The sequence below is a fragment of the Sapajus apella genome, unplaced genomic scaffold, assembly GCF_009761245.1.
Source record: "Sapajus apella isolate SASKATOON/1434 unplaced genomic scaffold, GSC_monkey_1.0 scaffold151, whole genome shotgun sequence".
NCBI classification, from domain to species: domain Eukaryota; kingdom Metazoa; phylum Chordata; class Mammalia; order Primates; family Cebidae; genus Sapajus; species Sapajus apella.
This window is the reverse complement of record NW_022437091.1, coordinates 227023-244488: the sequence shown is the minus strand read 5'-3', so window position 1 is coordinate 244488 and position 17466 is coordinate 227023. Positions and strand designations below refer to the sequence as shown.

The 17466-nt window shown below is 38.2% G+C and overlaps 2 gene segments (V, D, J or C); both read right to left on the bottom strand.

Moving 5' to 3' along the window:
* Nucleotides 1–9551: 9551 nt before the first annotated feature.
* On the bottom strand, nt 9552–10176 carry LOC116541474. The segment is given in 2 exon segments: nt 9552–9874; nt 10100–10176. Coding segments are annotated over 2 exon segments (363 nt in total).
* Nucleotides 10177–12558: 2382 nt separating this feature from the next.
* Nucleotides 12559–15372, bottom strand: LOC116541472. The segment is given in 2 exon segments: nt 12559–13312; nt 13467–15372. Coding segments are annotated over 2 exon segments (384 nt in total).
* Between the last annotated feature and the right edge of the window lie 2094 nt (nt 15373–17466).

Here is a 17466-nt window from a genome sequence, read left to right as displayed (position 1 = left end):
ATTTAATACTGAAACGAATCCTAAAATATATATAATATGTAGCCTAATAGATGGCCCATTAGTAACATAAATAGTCAAACAAAAAACACAACACAGATTCTTTCCAGAATGCCAGGAAACCAGAAGTGATACAATAAATATGGAACTAAAATTTAAGTATCTTGATTCTGGTGCAACTTTCTGCTCTTCCTTACTGCCTTTCAAATCTTTCTTCTAAGACGTGGAAAGATTTTTTCAGTCTTTTGTTCTTCAGATTAATAATTTGGAGCAAATTTGACTGAGTTGCATCCTTTTCATCAGTGACTATGGGAACAACCCTGGACAGAAGTCTTAATTCTCCATTTCTAACCTTTCCCACTTTGGGGACTACATAAACAATATCATGCCCAACAGGCTACAACTTCACTTTTATAATAAAGTGACGTTCAAAGTTTTTTCCTGAAATTCAACTTAATATCTACTAAAAAGCCTTATTTTCATCAGGCACAAATATTTTGCGTTATCTTAGTATACATTGCAGGGAAAATCTGTGGTGCCAGGTAGTCAGAGGAGGGAAGCGTTTATATGCTCTTCAGTGTTTCCCACTCTCCTCCAACATTTGCTGAAACATGCTCAATACCATATGGTCTCTGGTAAGTGATTTATACAGGTCTTTGCTCATAATAACAAAGCGCCTTGGTGTCTAGACTTCTTTTAGATACTTGGAGATCCTTCTCAATGAATTTTAAGTCATTCCAGCAGGGGCTGTGAGTATGTGGCATGCTGTGGGTAAGGCTAATGCCACACTCAATTACAAAGGAATCAATATACTCTTCCACAAGGTTTTGAGTTCAATTCAGACTTTACCCAAAAATTGCAACATAGACTTTCTCTCTATCTTTCATCTCTGCAACTACCTAGGCTTTTTTTTTAACCAGTTCTCACCCTCTCCCCTCTAGTTCTTCCATCTACTCATCAAATGTGCCCTTATATAAATCATGAGTGGCGCTGCAGCTGAGGCTGGAGATGGGGTGAGTTTTCTATAACTAAAATAATTTATGACTTACAGGATTTTCACAGTAGTTTGCTGATTTTTTTAATTTTGTATTTGTGTTTTTCTGTTGCATTCCTAAAGCAATGACTTTCAAACTTCTTGGGCAACTAAACAGGGAAATAATAAGATGTCCTATAGACTGACAGAATATCTGTTATTGTATGAAAATCTTTTCCTGATAAAAACAAAAAGGGTCATAAAAACAATCTCATAAAGCAAAGATGTGGCATAAAACTAGTGTGGGCATTAAAATGTATACATTATATAATATATGTACCTTGCCATATATCAATCATACCTAAATTTTTAAAAAGGAGGAAGTAAACTTTTAGAGATGATGGATATGCTTATGGCATAGACTGTAATGGGTACGTATGAAATAAGTATGTGCTCCTTTTGGTTTGTCAGTTATCTCAATAAAAAACATTTTTTTAATCTCTCCAGAAGAAAGATAAAAATATTTTAAAACTGCCAGGAGCAGTGGCTCATGCCTGTAATCCCAACACTTTGGTAGGTTGAGGCGGGTGGATCATGAGGTCAGGAGATCAAGACCATCCTGGCTAACATAGTGAAGCCCCGTCTCTACTAAAAATTAAGAAAAAATTAGCCAGGTGTGATGGCACGTGCCTGTAATCCCAGATACATGGGAGGCTGAGGAAGGCAAATCACTTGAACCTAGGAGGCGGAGTGAGCTGAGATCACACCACTGCACTCCAGCCTGGGTAACAGAGAGAGACTTTGTCTCAAAATATATACATATATGTATATACTAAAGTAGGAAGGGAATACTGGAAAATATTTTAACCAGATCAAGACTGTATCTTTCATTTTCCTTGAGGGTCTCAATTATTTTCAGAATTATATTAATACTTCCCTAATCAATCAGTCCTCCATACTAGTAATCTTAATTTCCACTTGAATCTAGAGAGCAAAGAGAACTTTACTGCCCTGCAGTCTAAGCTCTACCTCAGGCATTCCTGGGCCGAGCAGGTTTGGGTACAGACTGCAGGTGTCTGGGGAGCACTCTGTGCTCACTGCACAGAGGTAGGTGGCTGAGTCACTGAGCTGGGAGTCTCTGATGAGCAGGGAAAGATACCGGCTGGCTCTACTGAGCTGTGCTGTAAACCTTCCATCTTCATTTCCACTGGAGTATACGGACATCAGCAACTTAGGTCCTTTCCTGGGATCCTGTCTGTACCAGAAGAAAGACCGAGAAGCACTGTTGCTATAAGTGCAGTTGAAAGCAACAGTGGTTCTCTCTGGAACATTGAAGGGTCCAGGATCCTGCTCCACCTCCTTCTGTTGGCTCCAAACCCCTGTGAAAAAGACAGTGGTCAGACAGAGAAGACAAATTAGGAGGTAAACACTTACTCCCCAGAATTCTAATAATCTTTTTACGGGCCTTCTACACTCTCTTAACTAGAGGGAAAAAAAAATTCAGGCTTCTAGCCACCGGCCTAGGATAGACATTATCTCCAAATATTGTACATTATGTTCCTGTAGAGATGCCCAAACTCACAGCTTAACTGAAGCCACAGGATCACCAGTAAAACTCCCAAGGATTTCATCATTCTTTTCTGCTCTGGTTCACTGAAGATTCCAACTTTAAATTTAAAAAAAATGAACCTAGCACAAATATTTTATTTCTTTCACTTTAGGAATCATAAAAAGAATCTGTCCTACCAATTAGAAAAAAGAGGTTCTTTTCACAACCCCTGGCACATCACTAACCCCTCCTCTTATCCCCTGTCCCCTTCTCTCTCTCCTTCATACACACACACACACACACACACACACACACACACACACACACACACGAGCACCTGAGAGCTGTCCTCAGGGTCCCTAAGAACACACTGCCATCTTGTGGAATCATGGTAATCAAAGATGTACTCAAAATGTAGGCCTGTATTAAGTGAACGGGTGAATATAAAACTCTGACACATTCGTTAATTAAAATTTTGAGAAGCAAAACCTCGAAGTCAGTGTCTGTAGGGGATGTTTATGTGTGTATGTGTTGGTATCATATGGCAACTCTTGTATAAGAGCAGTTGTTTCTAATAGCCACTTTCCTACACTGAACAATCAGTCATGAAGCAATCTATTACAAAACTTTGAGTGAGATTCCTGCAATTCAAGGAGCACTTCACATTGCATAGCTCTTCTCCATGTCATGCCACACATCCCCTTACCCTTCTGTTATCTCTAATTTTTAAAGAAATTTCCTGTAATTCAAAAGAATTCTTTCAAAATAGAATGGCCTAAAATCTAACTGAACAAACATGGTTCCACCTCACAGCCTAGGCAACAATTTTCAACAAAGCCAGGACTAGAGCTTGGAATTCGTCATTCTGTCTTACACCGATGACACATGCATGTCAAAACAGTACTTATTTGGCCTGTTGCAAATGAGATTGACTTACCTTCACTACCTGGACTTTTATGTGCCTGTTCATTTGTCTAATTCCCCTTATTTCTTTTCTGGTTTTAAGTTTAGGAATGAATCCAAAATTTATGAAACTGGTCTTTCTCTTTGCCTTTTCATTCTAACCTAAAAAGCAAACCAGATCTCTGGAGGGTTAACTATACAAGAAACTTAACTGAGTCTACAGAGAAACAAGCACAACTCCTCTTGTTCATAATCTGTTTTGTGTCCTTGCAGAAGCTGGCAGCTATAGGCTAGCAATGATGCAGGCTCTTTTCTGCTCAAGAGTCATTTAGTCAGTATTCATCAATGATGGCCTGGGCAGGCCCTTCCCATTCCCACCAACTACTGCATAGGACATAGAATGAAGGAGAATATGCTAATATTGAAATCTCTTTCTCCAAGAATACATTGCACATGACAGAAATTACAACAGCCACTTCTCAGTAAGTGTAAAAACCAAAGGAAGAGTGATAGCAACCCAAGAATGCAGCCACTACAGTCTTGGAAAATTCATAAAAAACAAATATAACATCTAAAATTGAATGGGGACTTGAAACACAGTATTTTCAGGAAGAAATCACCTTTTTGATATTTGTAACAAAAAATAGTATGGGCCAATAGATAAATGTTGTGGTGGACCCATGAGCAATATCAGTGCTAGCAAAATGACAGAATTTATACATCAAAGTTGTACTGCAAAAGCTTCTGTGACTACTAACTTCTAAATAACATGAAACTCCTTCACATGCCTTAAGGGCAATGTTATGGCAATTAGTCAAAGAGAAATCATAGTCCCCTTCCCCATTAGATTAAACAGTCTTCATTTTCCATAGCATGAAATTTTCTAGATATGTCTTGTGAACCTCAAAGTATTGAAAGCAAGGTCTTATTCAAAGTCAATGTATCTTAAGATACTACTGTAAATGCTACTAATTTTGTGTCTATTTGAAATATGTAAGTTGTACTATTAAAAAAAAAAACAACAACAAAGGAAATTTTTATACACAGGGAAAAACACCTTTTTACTCATTGTGTTCTCATTATACACAATGAGATTATTGAGTATAATTATATACAATATAATTATAATTATTGTTTATATATTAGTTTGTTAATTTAGGAAAAATGGGAGTTACAAACAAAAACTACAAAAAAATTGGCTTTATTTTTATCTATCTAACTACCTTTACCATTGTTCACTATTTTTGCATGACTCCAAGTTACTGTCTAGTGCTATTTCTTTTCTGTCTGAAAGATTCCATTTAGGTTTTCTTGTAGAGTAGGTCTACAAGTGATGTATATTCTGGGTTTTTATTTATCTGGGACTGTCTTAATTTCTTCTTTGTTTTAGAACAGTAGTTTTGCCTGATATAAAATTGTTGATTGACAATTTTTTTTTTTAATTTAAACACTTTAAATATGCCATCCACTTCCTTCTGGCTTCTATGGTTTCTGATGAACAATTGACTGCCAATCTTTTGAAAGATTCCTTCCATGTGATTAGTCACTTATCTCTTGCAGCTTTCAAGATTCTCAAATTGTCTTTTTCTTTAAACAGTTTGTTAGATTATAATGTATCTCAATGTGATTTATTTTTATTATTTTTTTATTTTTTGCCTTTTTTCTACCTGATCCTCATTGAGCTTCTTGGTTGTATAGATTCATGCCTTCCAACAAATTTGAGAATTTTGGAGTCATTATTTTCACAAATAGTCTACCTGCTTTTTCCTTTCCTCTTACTCTGGGAATCCTGTTGTACCTATGGCTGTACTTTTTACAATGTTTTGCAGGTCTCTTAAGCTCTCTTCAATCTTTTCCCTTCTGCTTCTTAGACTAAATAATTTCAATTGGCCTAGCTTCACATTTCGGATTCTTTCTCCTACCTGCTTTTGAGTCCCTTTATCAACATTTCCAGTTGTTACACACATGGTGCTATTTTAATTTGTATTCAGAAAAATATAACCAGCACTTTAAATATATGATTTATATCATATACATGATTTCACAGATGGCATCTGGTAAAATGAAGACAATTTTTACATAGTTATTTTTAAAGTCTATTTAACATAAACATCAACTTAATATTAAGTAAATAATGGTATGTATGGTACACAGATACCAAAAACATCATGAATATATGATCAAACGGGTAAAGTGTTGTTGATGAGGGTACAGCCTGCAGAAAACTTGCTTCATAGACTCAGAGCCTGCACCACAAAGGGGCCTGCCCTCTTAAAGAGTAAAGCAATGGAAAGAATCTGTGGGCAAACAATCTGCATTCAGGAATGAAATTTCAATAATAACAAAAGGAAATTTAATTTAATATAAATTCAGATTTATTACATAAGAAAGATGCATTATCCTTCACTTCTGTTTGGAGACAGAAGTTATAAAGTAAATTCCTTCTACACATTTAAAAAAAAAAACCTTCACTCCCACCTGCAAGGCTAGGCCTGTGTCAAGGGTCCCAGCTGCAGGCTGTGGTACCGGCTGCAGGTGCTGGGGAGACACTGTGCTGCAAAGCACAGAAGAGGTGGCTGAATCTCCAGGATGGGAGGCCGGGATATTCCAAACACTGTAAAACTTCTCTTTTCCAAGCAGTTCTTTAAAATGTTTGTCTCCCTGCTCCTTCTGGCTTGATTGAATTAAAGCCAAAGACACGAGTCCTTTCCCAGGATCCTGCCAGAACCAGCGGAAGTTGAAGAGTGTTCTCTTCTGATAAGCACAATTAGGAATGGCGTGTGTTTCCTCCTGGATAGTCAGGATTAAAGGTCTCTGCTCTGGCATATGTAGGCTGTTCACCCTGTTTAAACAGGAGCACAGATAGAGGACATTCATTCAGGAACATTCATTCATTTGGAAGATATACTCTCTTTCACAGCCCCCACAGGTGAGCATTGAGGCCCTAACCACCCTTCTATAACTTCCAGACTTTTAAAGAAGATACTGCAATCTACTCTTTTTAATGATATTTCCAGAGCCCCAAAACTCACGGCACAGCTGCCAGGAGAAAATCAAAAATGAAACTCCCAAGGCTTTCTCCACTTTTATCCCTCAGACTCAGTGAGGTCTCTGGTTAGGGTCTTGGAGCCCTCAAACACTACCAAGCCAAATCTCTTGTTTCTCTGAGTGAATATTCATAGTTCTTTGTTGCAGGAAGCTGAGACTCTCCCCATCCAGCCACGAACAAGATTTACTCCCCCACGCACAGGTTACACAGCTCTTCCTGACCTCTGAAGAGGTAACTTGGAAAAGGACCCTGGCAGGACCAGGTGCCAATTGTCAGTCAGCTGCATCTAGCATTTGTCCCCTAGAGGTTTCTCTTTCCTTTCTTCTTCTATAATACTTCCTGAGCATCTACCATGTATGTACAAGTTATAAACTGAATAACTAAAAAGGATTTCTCCCCCAAGGAAAACCTAGAAAGGTTATTTCTCTCCTTTCCAATGCAGAGCTCTGTTAAATGAGCTCCCGGGTATAGATCTAGTTATTGGCACTGTAGGTCAGTAAAATGGTGTTATATCTGAGTCCTGCTCCATAAAGCTCATGTGGATTCATCATAGAATTTACACTAAGTTATACCAGAGCAAGAAGGCTTTATTTTCTGTGCAGAACACCTATGAGACAAAAAAAGACACAGACAAGAAAGCCAATTCTGTCAATTCAAATAATTGGATGGAATAAGGCCAATGTGAATCTTGGCCATAACCATAGTAAAATAACATAACAGAAGGAGAGCGGAAAAGTAAACCTTAATCTATACTCAAATTTTCTTACTGTCTTATTTTAAATTACCTTTGTTGTATCATTTATACCCAAGAATAACTACCATCAGCTGAAAAATTATTTTCTACCAATGCAATTTAATCATTTAATTAAATTCATTTAACTTAATTCAATTCTTATGACCATGTGATGTATGTATAATTATCATTGATGATATGTAGGTGCTCTGAGGTTAATTAATTTTGTCCAGGGTAATGTAATTTAGAAAGTGATAGATACAGCGTTTCAATACCTATGCCTTTTAATCACCATATGAAACCTTTGCAAACTAAACTAAAGCAAGCAAGGAAAATGCCTTTATTGGAATACAAACTTCCCAAGATATTCCTGTAAAAGAAAGTGAACACTATACACAAATACAGACTCAAGCCTCGTGAGGGAAGGTTTTTTGTGTCTGCATTTATCCATTTTGTTTATTATCCTACTCCTTCTACCTACGAAAACACCTGTCACTTGTTATTTTTGTTTTGTTTTGTTTGAAATGGACTCTCATTCTGTCACCCAGGCTAGAATGCAGTTGTGCAGTCTCGGCTCACTGCAACCTCCACCTCCCAGTTTCAAGCTATTCTCCTGCCTCAGCCTCCCTAGTAGCTGGGATTTTAGGCACACGCTACCATGCCTGGCTAATTTTTGTATTTTTAGTAGAGACAGGGTATCCTCACATTGGCCAGAGTGGTCTCGAATGCCTAACCTCAAGTGATTTACCCACCTTGGCCTCCCAAAGTACTGGGATTACAAGTGTGAGCCACCACATCTGGTCCTATTATTTGTTTAATGAACAAATTCAATGTGTGTCTGTCCTTCAAGACCTAACTAAATTTGCTACTCCCCATGATAATTTATCTTTTCTGTGCCACAGTGATCTCCTCCTGAGAATACCTTTAAAACTTATTTGTCCACATACTTGGAATTTTACCTATTGATTCCATTTTCATGCATTTTATCCTTTTCTTTAATTAATTTATAATTACTTACGCCAGTCTGCTGTAGTAGCAATCTAAACTTTAATTTCTTCACTCTAAAGACTTAAAGGAGGTACAGAACAGGAAAAAAATATCTGATTACTGAATATTTCTAGGTTTACTTTTTGCTCTGGAATTCAAGGTATTTTGAAGTCTTGACACCTGAGCAATCTCCAGACTAGTTACAAAGAACAGTCCAGGTCCTGGCTTCATTTATTCACAAATTATCAATTCACTAAGCTTGGAAATGAACTTACTTGTAGGGCTTATAAAGATATCAAATTAATCTTATTCAACAATATTCTGGAATGTGTGATCATCTCTAAATATCAATTCCTGTGAGTTGATAATGACACATCAGATGCATTCCTTTAAATTTTAAGACATTTGTTATTTTTAATAACATTTATTTTGATAGAAGAAAAACCCAGGAACTGTAGAAAATTAAAAGCACAGAAGACAAGGAAAGATTAAAAAATAAAAACATTATATTCCCACCACCAAGGGATTAACATTTTTTATATCTTAGTATATATCCTTCCATTTTTTACAGTTGATATCTGCCTTTTAAATAAATACTTTTCTCATCTAATTCTCAAATTATATATAGATTTCTCTAAATGTCCCAAAAAGAACTTCACAGCTAAGTTGTACAAACCGGAATTCACAATGGCAGGTAGGCATTCTGTCCCTAAATCTCTTTTCTGAAACAATGATAGTTGAAAAGCCTGGGACAGTTGTTCTGCTGCCTGAGAGTGAGTGTGCCTGCCAGGGTCCCCTGGCCTTCCAGTGTCCTCTAAAAGAGCAGTGGTGGAAGGTGATAGTTGGTGCAGCACCTGAACAGATGCCTTGATCTGGAGCATAGCTAAATGGCAGAGCAGATTTCTTCTCACAGGATGCTTTCTGAGAACTTGAATAGCCATGAAATGACAACTAAATGTCTTTCAGGAGAAGGAAACTTCTCGATATACTGCCATTAGCCACATCAACTTGCTGTTTCATTTAGTCAACATTCTGCTGGTAGGTCTGCAGACCGCAAACCAAGCTAGTCTCTCCCTTCAAACCAACACTGTCAGTAACAGTAACACAGCAGGAGTAACACAGCATGACTGTTTTGCCCTTGAGAACAACCAGATGTAGCAGTTAGCTTTGTGTGTTGAGTGAGAATGTCTTTATCCTCACTTGAGGATAATGTATCCTACTTGAGCCTATGCAGAACTCTAGGCTCAAGCTCAACTCAAATCATGTCTGAGAGATAACTATTCGCTCTCTTGTGAAATTATATTCTGCATCAAAAATAATGTTCTACTCCAACTCCTATAACCTCCAGGTACAGGTTTGGGTACTGGCTTCAAGTGCCTGGGGAGCACAGTGTGCTCACCACACAGATGTAGGAGGCTGAATCGCTGATCTGGGAGGCTGTGATGTGCAGAGAGCTTTGCTTGGTGTTTGCATCCAGAGTTGCTGTGTACCTTCCATTTGACTTTGTGTTCTCACTGAAAGTCATGATTATCAGGGTAACAGGACCTTTCCCAGCATCTTGCTTATACCACCTTAAGTTGTTGAAGGGAGTCACTGTATAATTGCATTGAAGAGTGCAGTTCTTTCCCTCCAGGATGACCAGGGACTGAGGACTCTGCTCCACTTGGTTTTTGCCATTCCCTCCTATTCAGAAAGCAAAGTGAGATTCAAGATATCCGTCATCCAGTATTAATACTGTCCAATTTGCATCCCTTCCTTACTCTCCACAGTGAATCCCAAGTGAAATAGAAAATGATCCTGTTTTCTCCCTTCCTCCTATCCCAATGGACTATACCTTTACCCTAAATCCTAAGAAAATATTCCCTTGACTTACTATGTTAACGTTGGTAAAACTGTCCACCAACTTACTATAAAAATAAAGCCACAAAATCACCAAGCAGGTCCTCAGATACTTCATTTTTATTCTGCAGAGATCTGCTCCCAGAAGTTGATTTGTGTATTCAAAATCTTGTCTGTTTTTAACACTAAACAAAGGGTTCCTCAGAGAGTACGCCTAGCCAATTAGAGACCAGGCTTCGCTATCTTACACATACCACACATTCAGAACTGCAGGCGGGGCAAATGCAAATACTGCCATCTTGGGATCAGAGCTACAATTGCTCAGAAACTTTGATTCAGCTTTTTTCCTCCTTACAGTTTGCAACATGATATAGATGATAAACTCCTTCATGTCTATGTGAGCACAATGGATTAGCAATTAGGACATATGTTTGAAATTCTGCATGCTGGCTCTATGTGATATTACATAGGAGAGTTAAGCCTTAGCTTTCTCATCTGAAACTAAGTATGGTAACACTTACCTAACAATTTTTGAAAAATTGAAAAGAGATGATTCATGTAAAGGCTTATTGTAATGGCTAACATGAACTTAACCTTCAACCAAAATATAAGGGAGTTTTATCTGTTCTATTCACTGCTATATTGTCAGTTTCTAGAATATGGCCTGTCAATAAATAGGCATACAGTGAATTTTTATTGACTGAATGAATAAACGGTAGTTTTGTTCTGGTAATGACAGAGGTATTTTTATTATTCATTTTAATTCAACAATTTTTTTTAAATGCCTGACTTTTCAAGTATGATGGTAAGTGCTGAGAATAAGTAAAGTACCTGCACTCATGGGATTTCATTCTAACGAGAGGAAAGACAGAGTATTTGAGCATAGATGCAAGTGATTGGTAAGTGTTGAACATTTTCATATGCCTGTTTACCATTTGTACATCTTCTTTTGAGAAATGTCTATGCAAATCTTTTGCCTATTTTTTAATCAGATTATTCCATTTCTTCCTATAGCGTTGTTTGAGCTCCTCATATACTCTGGTTATTAATCCCTTGTCAAATCGGTAGTTTGCAAATATGTTTCACCACTCTGTGCACTGTCTTTTCACTTTGTTGATTGTATTTTTTGCTGTGCGGAAGTGTTTTAACTTGATGTAATCCCATTTGTCCTTTTTACTTTGGTTGCCTGTGCTTGTGGGCTATTGCTCAAGAAATTTTTGCCCAGACCAATGTCCTAGAGATTTTCCCTAGTGTTTTCTTGTAGTAGTTTTAGAGTTTGTGATCTTAAATTTAGGTCTTCAATCCATTTTGATTTTATTTTTGTATATGGTGAGAGATAGGGGTCTAGTTTCATCCTTCTGCACATGGATATCCAGTTTTCTCAGCACCATTTATAGAAGGGACTGTCTTTTCCCCAGCCTTGGCACCTTTGTCAAAAAATGGGCTCATCGTTAGATGTGTGAATTTGTTTCTAGGTTCTCTATTCTGTTCCATTGGTCTATTTATCTAATTTTATGCCAGTCCCATGCTGTTTTGGTTGCTATAGCTCTGTAGTATAATTTAAAGTCAGGTAATGTAATTCTTCAAGTTTTGTTCTTTTTGTTAGCTTTGAATAGCTATTCTTTTTGAATAGCTTTGGCTATTTTGGGTCTTTTGTGGTTCCATATATATTTTAGGAATTTTTTTCTATTCCTGTGAAGAATGGCATTGGTATTTTGATAGAGATTGTACTGAATCTGTATATTGCTTTGGGTAGTATGGATATTTTATCAATATTGTTTCTTACAATCCATGAACATGGAGTTGTTTTTCTTTTCTTTTCTTTTTTTGTGTGTGTTCTCTTCAATTTCTTTCATCAGCATTTTATACTTTTCATTATAGAGATCTTCCACTTCTTTGGTTAAACTAACCCCTAGGCACTTAATTTTATTCATGGCTATTATAAATGGAATTACTTTTTTATTTCTTTTTCAGATTGTTTATTGTTGACATATGGAAATGTTACTGGTTTCTGTATGTTGATTTTTTATCCTGCAACTTTACTGAAGTTATAGTCCTAAGGTTTTTTGTGTGGAGTCTTTAGGATTTTCCAAATATAAAATCATATCATCTGCAAATACAGAAAATTTGACTTCTTCATATTATAATTCCTTTTTTCTTTTTTTTTTTTTTTTTTTTTTTTTTTTTTGAGATGGAGTCTTACTCTGTCACCCAAGCTGGAATGCAGTGGCATGATCTTGGCTCACTGCAACCTCCGCCTCCCGGCTGCAAGTGATTCTCCTGCCTCAGCCTTTCATGTAGCAGGGATTACAGATGCCCACCACCATGCCCAACTAATTTTTGTATTTTTGGTAGAGACAGGATTTCACCGTATTGGCCAGAATGGTCTCTATCTCTTGACCTCATGGTTCACTGTCCTTGGCCTCCCAAAGTGCTGGGATTACAGGCATGTGCCACCACACCTGCCCTACAATTCTTGTTTCCTTTAAGAACCCATTATTTCTTGGGCAGAAGCATTCCTAAGAAATCCTCCCATCTTGCCCCAGCTCATCAGGTATACATTAAGCATTTGCAACCTCATCTGTCACAACTGTGTCTGTAAACATACTATTTCCTTGGATGACCTGAGACAAGGCCAGGATTGTCTAGATTTTATGCAGGAATGAACAGCTAAACCATTTCATTTATCTCGAGGTTTTATACTTTTAAAATCACAAATGTCAAGCAAGGTTGAGGAACTATGGAGACATTCTGTTTTCACTCTTATTGTTAAAGCATCTGGTGTAAGGCATGTTCTTCTATCGTGTTTTAGAGTTTATTTGGATGGCTTTCACACTCAGAGTGCCTGGGGTGAGTGATGAACAACAACAGTAGAGTAGTTCCAGGTCCCTAATCAGAGTGGATCACAGCAGCTGACACTCAGCAGCCAGGCCCCTTGTGCTGCTTAGAGTTTGTGCTCAGCTCCCCCTGCAGTCCCTGTCACTGTGTCACTCAGAGCACAGAAGTACACAGCTGAGTCTGATTCTCGAACTGAGCCTTTCTCCAAGTGGAAAGAAGTGGTTTCTGTACGGTACATGGCTTCAAAATCTTTGTTGCTTCTTCCCTTGTCATTGCCCTTCGTGGCTTTCAGGAGGAGCTCTGGACCTTTTCCAGGATATTGGACATACCAGAAAAGGGAAGGGTACCCTGTGGATTCATAGGAGCAGTTCACAGTCAGGGAATCCCCTTCAGAGAGGAGCACTTCACCTTCTGTCTGGACCACTGAATCTCCATTGATTCCCCCTGAAAAAAAAAAAAAAAAACTTGATATAAGGTAACTTATACCAAGTTACCTTAGATGTGATCTGAGCTCTACCCCTCAGAGAAAACTGTGATTAAAGATTAAATCAACACAATGGAACAAAAGATTCTAAGTTGTAAGCACCATTTTACTTACCAAACATTAAGAACAGTGCAAGCGCTGGTCCTGGAGAAGAGTTCATTTTTAGACCCCCTGGTGTCCTTGGGTGTTGACTTCTTAGTGTGAGGAAAGGTTAAGCTCACACCGAAGGGATGAGTGTGAGCAGGAAATGTCAACGTGTTAGGAAAATGCACCCCCTTGTGGGCAAGATACTAAATTCAGAGGACTGTTGATCTGTTCTCCCAAAAGTCAATCCTGTATTTTCACTTCTGGCTTTTTTTTTTCTAAGACACCTGTTAGCTGTCTAATGGTTCCTTGCATATCTAAAGAATAGTTGGTCTTTTTTATAACCCTATTTTTTTTACAGCAAACTGTCTGACTTGAAAGCTCTTTTCATGCCATGACATTTCTGAGAATAATTCATTTTACTTTTTCTAATTTATCTATCTTGGCCCATCCCATGATCCACTAAAATATCATATAAGCAAGTTTTTAGAATAAAACTAAAGGAATGTCAGTAACACATGTTTAATCATTAGTAGATTATTTGAGATGGCAGAGACTTAAGCTTTTTTCACTGCTGTATTCCCATACCTAGTACAATATCAGACACTCGGCAGGTGGTTAGAAAACACTTCTTAAACACACAAATGCATAAATAAATGAATGGCCTTTGGTTGAGGAATTGCTACTACTTGAAATATCATATTGCTTCACATTTAAGACATCAATAACAGAAATGCAATTAATAATTTGTTTCAAAGAAAAAGGGAAATTTTATTATGTATATTATTAAAAAGTAAAGAATATATAACTCTTAGTAATGAAAAAATACAGTAATTAAAGTCATTGAATCCTTATAAAATTATCTGGCATCACTTTCTTCTCCTGTAAGAGAAGAAATGATTCCCAGATAATGTGACTGGCCTATGTGCATCAGGCAAAATATTGTGATATTAAACTTTTAATGGAAATTTACCCTTCATTATAAACCCTCTAGATAAGTTCATCCACCAATACTATTGACCTATAGTTATATTTACCACAGGATAAGATACTTAAATCGTTTGGATTTGCCTCAAAAGACCAGAGAATAAGCTCAATCTCAGCTTCTAGGATTGGCACAGACATGTCTGCTGATGGATAAAACCATAGCAAGAATATCACTCCTCTGCATGTCAGAGTTAGTTGGTGATCATCTTAAAAATATGGATTTGGAGATGTAGCCATTGTTATTCAAATTTACAAAATAATCTTTGGGAACACTGACCTAAGCAGACAGACAAGATATCGGTGAAGCGCTTCTGGGATCCACATGAGAAAAACCTCCAATCCTCACAGATTCTCCTTTCGTGGTAGTACTGAAGTCACAGCAGCTAAAACAAATGCTGTTTACTCTCACTATTCTTGTTCATTCAACTTATAATAAAAATCTCTCGATGTTCTCAGGGCAAACTTGGTGAGAAGGATGCTGTTTTTCTGTCAGCCCCACTAACATTTATCTTTGACTGTGGAAGCCTTCCATTGTGCTCCCTGAAGCATTCACTCCCCATGAATTCAGAGACACCAGCTACATGGTGCTGCAGCAAGGTGTAAATATTAACAAACTCTAAACTTGGGAAGAAAATTCTGATCTGGACATTATTTGGGTCTATACAAAGGCTTTCCTCCTTTTCCCTCTTATCCTGTGTCAAATCTCAGGGATCAAGCTGTGTCTTCTTCCTTTTCCTGGTTCTTTTGGCCCATTCATCTAATCGACTCTACCTGAAGTCTAAGAAGAAATATGCAGTGAGCAGTTTCACTGTCCCTAACTTTCTTTACTTTTTCCAAGCAAGCCTTTTCCTTCGTATTGTAACAACCCTCCATTCTTTTGAGGAAATCTATTTTCCGCACCATGTGTATTAGTTCATTCTTGCATTGCTATGAAGAGATACCTGAAACTGGGTAATTTATAAAGAAAGGAGGTTTAATTGGCTCACTGTGCTGCAGGCTGTATAGGAAGCATAGGGACTTCTGCTTCTGGGAGCCTCAGGAAGCTTCCAATCATTGTGAAAGGCAAAGCTGAAGCATGGCATCTTACATGGCAGAAACAGGAGCAATAAAGAGAGGGTGGGAAAGTGCCACATACTTTTAAACTACCAGATCTCGCAAGAACTCACTATTTCAAGAACAGTAGCGAGAGAATGATGCTAAACCATTCATGAAAGATCCACCTCAGTGACCCAACCACCTCCCACCAGGCCCCACCGCCAACACTGGGGATTACAGTTGAACATGAAATTTGGGTGGGGACACAGGCCCAAGCCATATCACCATGATTTCATAAGGAGATGAATGTAATAGAGGAACTGTAGCAGATTTGAGTGAAATACAGTAAAACTGTGTAATCAGTGAAAAAGAAAATGCGTAAGCTAATTCCCGACTAATAATAGATTTATTTGAATGGTCTGACTTCAAGCCTCAGAAGCTCTGCTTCAGGTACTTGAATTTATACAGATGTGTTGTCAGTCAAGAGTCAGTCTGGCAAACAGAAATGCTGGGCGAGGTGTCAGAGCCACAACAACAGGAAGTGATTGGGTTAAAGTAATAAGAAGAATTTATCCATAACAGTATGGGTTTGAAAAGAAAGTTTTATTAGAAACAATGCTGTAGAGGAGTGCAGCGGGGTGCTTCGGCAAGAGGGGACTGAGCAAGCCACGGTGGATTTTTCCTTAGGGCCATTTATGAACAAGAGTTTAAGGGTAATTTGGACCATATTAGCCACCAGGGTAGTGATAAATGGTTACATCTGTAGACATTTTGGTGCCTTGATGTCAGCAAGGGCTGCACAGTAAGTTTCAACATACATGCATTCCAAACATATATAGAAATTCTGGTTACTTATACATTTTGGAGAAAGAAGCCTGGTACCACATGCCTGCATTTGATAATGGGGATGTTGATTAATAATTACTTCTGAATTTCTCAGATAAGGATTTTTGCCTCTGGATGGTCTGCTTGATGGCCACCAGGTGATCTTTGCTGTCCTCATAAAACAAATCCAAAAATTTTCAGTAGAAAGACATTTAGAGTTCAGGCAGACAATGTGGTGAGAAGCAGCACACTGCGGGGCAGGTAAGCTGGGGCATTGGGAACCTCTTTCCCTCCCCACCTCAGTGAGCTGATGGGCAGCAGCATCTCTGAGCCCAGACCTCACTGGGCTATGAAGCAGTTTAGAATATCTAGAAATCCTGCTAACCTCTGCATAGCCCTCACTGAGCTGCGAAGGACACTGTGCCTTTGGGAGGAAATGGATGTTGCAGGGGGAGAAAAATGGCAGCTGCCAGAAGGCGCTTAGGGCTGCAGTAGTTTGGTGAACCCAAGAAGGTGGGTCTAGAGAAACAAGCTCAGGAACTTCATTATGCCATGGAGTTGCACAGATGCAGGTCCCAGGCTGACCACTTTGTCCCAGTTAGACAAGACCTTACCTCCTCCCAAAAACACCAGAAATGATGGACAAAGGCCTTAATGAACCTGAATGGTGAGCAGAGCCCCTGCAAGGACAGGTGAAGTGGTTATCAGGCCATTGGGTGGTTGCTGTTTGTTCTACCAACTTTGATATCCAAAGAGAGAAATCGCATGCCACATTTGGTGGATTGGAAATGCCTACCACCCTTTGGGAGGATTTGCCAATCTTTATAGAAGGCCCATGTAAATAATATGAAAAAGCTACTTTTGACTTTTCCCTCAACCTTTTAAAAGAAAATTTTGCTCCACCTAGCCCTTCTAGATTTAAAGAGGTTACTGATGTATAATACAGTTAGAAAATCACGCATCTTATATATGCCCATTTGTTGTTTAAAAAAAATCATAGAAACACCTTCTGAAAATGACCCTTTGAAACGAAAGTTGTTAGACCAGCTCTAAAAGTGACCCCAGGAGCAACACACCTTCATGTTCATTCAGTGGGTTAGAGGCCATGGAGCAGAAAGCAGTGAGAATGAGAAGAAGGTTCCCTTCAAGACTCGTTACATTAGGAGACATTTTCATATTATAA